The 7934-nt window shown below is 42.9% G+C and overlaps 1 protein-coding gene across 1 annotated transcript; it reads right to left on the bottom strand.

Annotated features, from left to right (window-relative positions):
* Positions 1–1958: 1958 nt before the first annotated feature.
* CHRM5 (cholinergic receptor muscarinic 5) lies at positions 1959–5018 on the bottom strand. Its single transcript, XM_070405390.1, has one exon. It carries the CDS (start codon positions 5016–5018, stop codon positions 3429–3431), a length of 1590 nt encoding a protein of 529 aa, XP_070261491.1. The 3' UTR covers positions 1959–3428.
* Between the last annotated feature and the right edge of the window lie 2916 nt (positions 5019–7934).

The raw sequence follows: 7934 nt of genomic DNA, 5'->3' as shown, positions 1-7934 counted from the left end.
GGCTTCCTGCGCACACAGCTTCGCCCACCTGCACTCACCCTCCTGGTGATGGATTGTTATGGCATGAGGGCATCACGGTGTGAGGGCATCATGGCGTGAGGGCATCACGGCATGAGGGCGTGACAACCACATAGGCTTTTATTAGTATAGATGCTTTGTATTGGACTACTGCGTGGTTAAATTTCTTTAATTTCCAGAATGATGCTTGTACAATACAAAAAAGCAGCCCAGTCCCCACATCCTTTGCTACAATTCCAGTATTTATAATAGACAACTGGATATTCCAATCCAGAGATTAGGTACAGATTTCACAATTACAAAGAGCCAAACATCAGCAACTCCTTCAAAGGACATTCACCAAAGGAGCAAAGCAGAGGCAGGAACATTGACAAAATGCTTTAGCCAAAAACTGTACTGAAAAGAGATTGCTTAACAAGCCATCAAATTCACAGCCAAAGAGAAACACGATGTTAGCAACATAGCAGCATCCAGTAGGTAACTAGTCAAACAAAGCTGTACACAGTTTATCATAGAAGAATTTGGGAGTCAGAGGGCATAGAAGGTCAAAGATTTGAAGTTAGCACACCCTACCCACCACCCAGGTTCCTGCCGTTTACCATTGGGCCTTCATTCTGAGGATCCCACTAGAGGCCCAATGCTAGTGCCCTCTAGTAGTCTGGGCATTTATTTATTTATTTAGTTAGTTTGGTCTATGTCAAAGGGCATAGGTAGTCTGCAAAACTTACTGTCTCCAAAAGGGGGTCCTCTTCTGGGACAGGAGAAGATTTGACCTTGGGTAGTAGGTACACAGTGTAATAAACAGATCTTATAACAGAAATCCACACCTGAAATCTATATGTTCATGTTGACCAATGTCACCCCAATGAATTTTTAAAAAGCCAGTGATAAGGAAGCATAGGCCTCTCCATTAATTTCACGTACGATGAACAAAAGTCCCAGGTAATTGTGGAGTGTGAAAGTGTACCTTCCACTCCGCCACCCGTCCCCACTTCGAGTTCTGCATTCTTTCGTTTGAATTAGCTTGTTTCTCTAATCTCTCTGTGAACAGTGAATGCCCAACGTGGGCTTAAAGTGGCCTGTGAATAAGTGGGTTATTCTGGAGGGATTTTCATTTTTCTCGGGAACCCAAAGCCTTAACCTAAAACACCCAACTGTTTATCTAGAGCTGGTGGAGCAGGTTTGCTCATGAAGTTACACCCTGTTAGCATCACATAGGCTGGGGAGCGTCTCTCCTGGAGAACTGAGCCAATTAAGAGTCTCTAGCAAATTCGTAGCAGGTGTCAACCTGCCCTCACAAAGGCTCAGCAGCTACATCGCTTCCAAGATGCTACACCTCAACGTTGGGTCCCCCCTATACGGCTGGAGGGGCGCCCTGGGCTTCTGCTGCCCTTGAGCATTCTTGGGACTTTGGAAGAGGCAGGCTTGCTCTTCAGGTGTGAGGTGTATGTAGCTCTCCTATGCCCAAGTACATGCCTAATTCCCAGGATAACTAAGCCAGCTATTTTTACATCTCCTTAGCAAAGGAGATTAAGAAAGAACTGGCCTGTATTCAGTGAAGTGAAGTCTAGAGATTTTTAAACACACTACAGATACAGTCAACAGGTTAAATAAGGAGACCCGTCGGGCTCATCTTTAAATTTCTCCTCAGAACTGCACTGTTGCTTTCTTTGTGGATCTTTAATTACACGCACTATTTTATAGTTTCAGTTTCTTGCACATTGGTTTATTTTCAAAATTATCAAGGAAACATCTTAGATTCAGTTTGTTTATGCACACAGATTTCAATTAAATTTGGATTTTAATAATCCTGATACTCTAATGCAGTGGTTCTCAACCTTGGCTGCACATTAGAATCACCTGGGAATCTTTTTAAAGTCCTGATTTCTGGGCCTCATCCTCCGGAAATTCTGTTTCTTTGTTATGGGGTGGGGCCACAACATTAATAACAAAGAAACAGAATTTCCAGAGGATGAGGCCCAGAAATCAGGATTTTAAAATGATTCCCAGGTGATTCTAATGTGCAGCCAAGGTTGAGAACCACTGCTGTATGTTATGTAGATATAACTGACATATTTTCATACATTATTATGACCTACATTTTGTTTTTTTAAAGCCTCATCTTTCCTTTTTAATGGCCATAGCCAGCTTCAGTGGACTCAACTGTACTTTTCTGGACGTCTCACCTTTGACCATGAATTTGGAGAGGAATGAATAAGTCATTTCTGAACCATGATTCAAGGACCTATTTTTAAAAAGTAATAAAACCTTCCCCCCTGCTGTCCCTCCACTTTTGGCTGGAGGCTCCACAGTGAACTGCTTGTGCTTGGGTGTGAACTGGGGTCTGTGTGAACTGAGGGAAATTGGGGGCCTGCAAAAGGACCAAGGAATAAGTTCAAAAGCATGGGGTGAAACCAAATTTGTTTTCCACAATTTGCCTCAGGTTTGCCTTGCAAAGAGATTAGAACTTAAGACCGCTGAAAACAGTTTAAGAGAACCCTGAGGAATAGCCGGAGATCTTTAATCAGTGAAGCACTCTGTTACAACTCGTCTTCCTAAGAACAGAACATGAATAAATGGGTTTACATGGGCACAAAATAGAATGCACAATATTTATTAAGAAAAAAAGGGGAAATCCCCACTGGTAAAACCTAAAATAAGTGACTGTGGAGACTGGACCATATTTATTAGCAGAATAGAGTCCCCTCTCTAGGACTGGGTGTGATCAGGTTTCAGGTCCTTCCACACGCAGGATTCTGAAAGGAAGGATGGGGACCAGCTTGATTTCAATGGATACCAGGAATTGGCATCAGCTGTAAAAGGGAATAGCAAGAGCTTTGCTCAGGTGTAGGGACAGGAAAACATACCACGGCACAGAACACATAATAGCTGTATAATAAATACTTTGTAAATAAATACTGATCGGTTTATAAAGAAAGCCTTAGAAGCCAGTTGAATACCACTCTTGTTGACAGGTAACACGGACTTACATTCCCTGGTTCTCACTGACAGAAGACAACTTCATAGACACATACACACTGCACAAAAGTCTATGACATGTTTCCACAGGGGAGACGTTTCCAACCGGTCCCTGCTGTTCCCCAGAGAAGGTTAGACAAAAGTCCCCTCAGTCACTGTCCACTGTGACCCAGCATGCCTCCCGCCTGTGAAGCCACGAGCCCATTCACTTCAATGGCAAACGCCTGCGACATCAGGTGACCTTAGTCACAGACAGGAATAATTCAATGGGCAGCAACTGTGGCAGGTGTGACTCCTTTCTTTGGGCAACAGACCTCAAGCCTTTACAAAGTTCTCAGGGACTCGAAGTGACAGATGTCTTTTTTGAACATCAGCAAACCGGAATCGGGAAGTGGATGATGGTCACTCTTTTGAGGGGAGTTGTTAACTTTTCAGGGGAGCTTGCTGTTCCCCTGCCAGAACAATTTCTCTTCCACTTTTTTCTTTTTCCATCGGCAGAGAAGCAGCATCTTAAAGGTCTTCCGGAAGGTTCTGTTGCAGAGGGCATAGCAAATGGGGTTGACAGTGCTGTTGACGTAGCACAACCAGTAGCCCAAGTGCCACAGGGTGACGGGGACGCACTTGTCACAGAAGGTGGAAACCAGGACCATGATGTTATAAGGGGTCCACGTGATGATGAAGGCCAGGAGGATGGCACTCAAGGTCTGGGCTGCTTTCCTCTCTTTGACAAGGACCATTCTCTTTCGTTTGGTTATTTGATGGCTGAGGTTGGGATCCAGGCCTTTCGTGGAAGGGTCCTTGGACACTGGGGAGGAGCAGGGCATGATTTTCACCTTGCGACAGCCGTTGTTGGTCTCCTGGGTCCCATCTGCTTTCACCACCAATCGGAACTTGTAGGCCACACATTTCTGACTCTTGGGTCTATGAGCAGCTGCTGGAGACAGGAAGTATTTTGGGGTGTCGTAGTCATTTTTTTCAGCTTGACCTTTCACAAAAGTTTCCTTGCTCTCTTCAGTACTGAAGTCTTCCTGTGGGCTTTCCTTGGCCTGACTCTTGTAGACCACCTGGAAGACAGGGTCAGCGGTGGGCTTGTCCTCATCCTCTGAGGAGGGGCAGCTGCTGCAGGTAGTGAGCTGCTCAGCTTTGTCCCACTCAGTGCTTGGGCCGGAGGCTTGGGACGGCTTCCCAGGGGTGCTCCTGCGGGAGGATGACCAGGAAGCGTGGCTCCGTTCCCTCTGGGCCAGCGTGGGCCGCGGGCAGCCAAAGCAGCTGAGCAGAGCCTTGTGAGCTGGCTTTCTCTTCTCAGTTTCAGCTACAGAGTCAGAGCCCTGGAGGTCAGCAAGGTCCTTGGTCCGCTTCTCTGTTTCCCGGTAAATTCGGCAGTAGAGAATGGTCATGACGGAAACAGGAATGTAGAAGGCAGCAATGGCGGTGCCGAAAGTGATGGTGGGCTCAGAGAGGAACTGGATCTGGCACTCATCTGGAGGCACCGTTCGCTCCCCCACCAAGTACTGCCAGCAGAGGATCGCTGGGGCCCAGAGGATGAAGGAGATCAGCCAGGCCAAGCCAATCATGATGCCAGCCCTCTTTGGGGTACGCTTGGCCCGGTACGTCAGGGGTCTTGTGATGGAAAAGTAACGGTCAAAACTGATCACCAGAAGGTTCATGACAGAAGCGTTGCTGGCCACGTAGTCCAGTGCCAGCCAAAGGTCACAGGCCAGACTCCCGAGAGCCCAGCGTCCCATGAGGATGTAGGTGGTATAGAGATTCATGGAGAAGACCCCAATGATGAGATCTGCGCAGGCTAAGCTGAGCAGGTAATAGTTGTTAACCGTCTTCAGCTGACTATTGACTTTGAAGGAGATCATGACTAAGACGTTGCCCACAGTGGTGATCAGGCTGACCACAGCAGTCACAGCTGCAATGGTGATGACTTCCCACAACCCATGGCGTTCCAAAGGCTGGTGATTCACTGGGGTGCCATTGACAGTAGTTGCATTGTGGTAAGGTTCTCCTTCCATCCTGGTGCAGGATTTACATTAGAAGTAAGTCAGGTTCTATACTGTTCTCTTTCGTATCTAACACCTCTTCTGGGACAGCATCTGGAAGAGAGGGAAATACATTATCTCCACTTGCCAGCATGAATTTCTTTCCCACTCATTGTTTAGAATTTCTAACAAAATACTCAATGTGGTCCCATACACATTTGGGGCAAGATGCTAAAATAAAATTTTTAAAGTTTAAAAAAAATTCTCACCCTAGATTTATTTATTTATTTACTTATTTTTGAGAGAGAGGAAGGGAGAGAGCAAGAAAGAGCTAGAGAGGGAGAGAAAGAGAGAGAAAGAGAGAGGGAGAGAGAAACAGTGGTGTGAGAAACATCAATTACTTCCCATACGTGACCCAACTTGCAACCTTTTAGTGGACATAAGGACACTCTAATCAACTGAGCCACCTGGTCAGAGCAAATCTCTAAAGTTTTGAACTTTTTTATAAGGGAATCATCCCTTTGCTTATGATTAATGCCTGAGTGCCTTTCATGTTCAGGAAGCTGCTGCCCTCTTGTGGTACTGAAAGGCAATTTTAAAAACGAACTGGGAGGATGAGAGCAATGGAAAAGGAAAGAGAATTGGATTGTTGGGGAGTATTAATGAGGAGAAAGCAGGTGACATTGTTACTTTCTACTGCAACAGCCTTAAGGTCAGACACTTTTTAAGCTCCTGGTGATAAGTATTTAGCCTATCGTGCACTGGAGAAAAAGACAAGTTATATCAACTCTATAGTCCAATTATTTAGATTATTGAGTTTAATTATAGATTCAGTTATTAAACATTATTGAGGCATTGTTGTGAGCCAAAACTGTATTACAAAACCTCACCCTGACTTAGTGCACAAACTCCCAGTGGGTGCCTGGTTTTCATTGAGAAGTTTGAAATTTGCCCCATATGCTGAAGATGGTGACTCTCCCTTGGGCTATTTGCAATGTCATAGAAATGTTTTAAAATATATATTTTTAATTTTTAATTTATTTTTTCTTTTTAAGATAATTTTAAAATTATAGTTGACATACAATATTATATTAATTTCAGGTATACAACAGTGATTAGACATTTATAAAACTTATGAAGTGATCACCCTGATTAATCTAGTACCCATTTAACCATACATAGTTATTACAATATTATTGACTATATTCCCTATGCTGTACTTTATTTTATCTTTGCATGATTTAAAAATTTTTTAATTGAATTTATTGGGGGTGACATTGGTTAATAAAATCATTGGTACAACTCTATAATACATCATCTGTATATGGTATTATGTGTTCACCACCCAAATATCTTTTTATTTATTTATTTATTGTTAATTCTCACCCAAGAAAATTTTTTTCTATTGACTTTTAGAGAGAGTGGAAGGGAGGAAGGAAGGGAGGGAGGGAGAGAGGGAAAGAGATAGAGACAGAAAGAGAGACAGAGAGAGAGAAAACATTGACGTGAAAGAGATACATCGATTGGTTGACTCACCCTGACCTGGCCCAGGATTGAATCTGTAACCCTTGACCCGGAATCAAACCTGGGACCCTTCAGTGTGTGGGCCAATGTTCTAACCCAGTGGTTCTCACCCTTCTGGCCCTTTAAATACAGTTCCTCATGTTCTGACCCAACCATAAAATTATTTTCGTTGCTATCTCATAACTGTAATGTTGCTACTGTTATGAATCATAATGTAAATATCTGATATGCCGGATGGTCTTAGGCAACCGCTGTGAAAGGGTCATTCGATTGCCAAAGGGGTCGCGACCCACAGGTTGAGAATCGCTGTTCTAACCATTGAACAACCATTGAGCAACACCTGGACCCTTCTGGCCAGGGCCAAATATCTTTTTAATATCTGACTATAAAGTAATATGCTCTTTGTAAAAGTTGAAGCAATGTCCAAATGTATAACTTAGAAAACAAAAGTCTCCTCTAGTTCTGACTTGCAGTGCTAACAGGTTAGTGTGTATTTTGACAGGTTTTCTTTATGTATATACTAACCAACATTTAAATACAGTTATTTTTAAGTGGGTGAATTTTTAATGTTTACACTCTGAATGTTGTTTTTTACTTAAAAAATCATCACAGACTTCTTTTGCATCAGTAAGTCTTTGGGATCAAAGAAATATTTTTTTTGCATTATTTCACTTAATAGATATACTATACTTTATTTAATAAATTCCCCATTGATAAATTCCAACTCTAAATAGAAAATTTTCTTTTCTAGTTTAAAATTTTATATACATGATAAAAGCTTCAATGGTTACAAATGGGGAAATGGTAAAAGATAGGTCTTCCTCCCACCTCTGACCTCCATGCTCTCTATGCCCCCCTTTCCAGAGGTAACCAGTTACCATTTCTTTTTTTTTTTAAAGCTTTTAAAAATAATGTCTTTTTATTGATTTCAGAGAGGAAGGGAGAGGGAGAGAGAGATAGAAACATCAATGATGAAAGGGAATCATTGACTGGCTGTCTCCTGCACGCCCCCTATAGGGGATCGAGCCTGCAACCCTGGCATGTGCCCTTGGCTGGAATCGAACCTGGGACCCTTCAGTCCACAGACTGACACTTTGTCCACTGAGCCAAACCGGCTAGGGCCAGTTACCATTTCTTATCTTTCCTTCCAAACAATACTGTGTGCATATAATATATATTTGATGATATATGAAAATAGCATTACAAAATCCCAGGCACCATGGCATGATGATAGGAAGCGGAGAGAGAAGGCTTTTTGATGGCCCTCAGAGCGTACTACGTGGCAATACCTGCTCTGCCTACTGGTCGGTTTTGACTTCTTTAGTAACAGTAATTGATATAAAGATGACAAATTTGTGAAAGGCTATATATTTTTTGTTTTATATTTTAAACTGGATCTTTAGATTTTTAAAATCTCAAATTCAA

This window comes from Myotis yumanensis, unplaced genomic scaffold (assembly GCF_028538775.1).
Source record: "Myotis yumanensis isolate MYYU_CA2020_CCGP unplaced genomic scaffold, mMyoYum1.0.hap1 SCAF_1, whole genome shotgun sequence".
In the NCBI taxonomy this organism is placed as follows: domain Eukaryota; kingdom Metazoa; phylum Chordata; class Mammalia; order Chiroptera; family Vespertilionidae; genus Myotis; species Myotis yumanensis.
The sequence above is the reverse complement of the archived record's forward strand: the minus strand, read 5'-3'. Positions and strand labels throughout refer to the sequence as shown.

Bases quoted from the DNA above. Each gene is read 5' to 3' on its own strand.
- CHRM5 (XM_070405390.1), bottom strand. From the start codon at position 5,018: ATGGAAGGAGAACCTTACCACAATGCAACTACTGTCAATGGCACCCCA.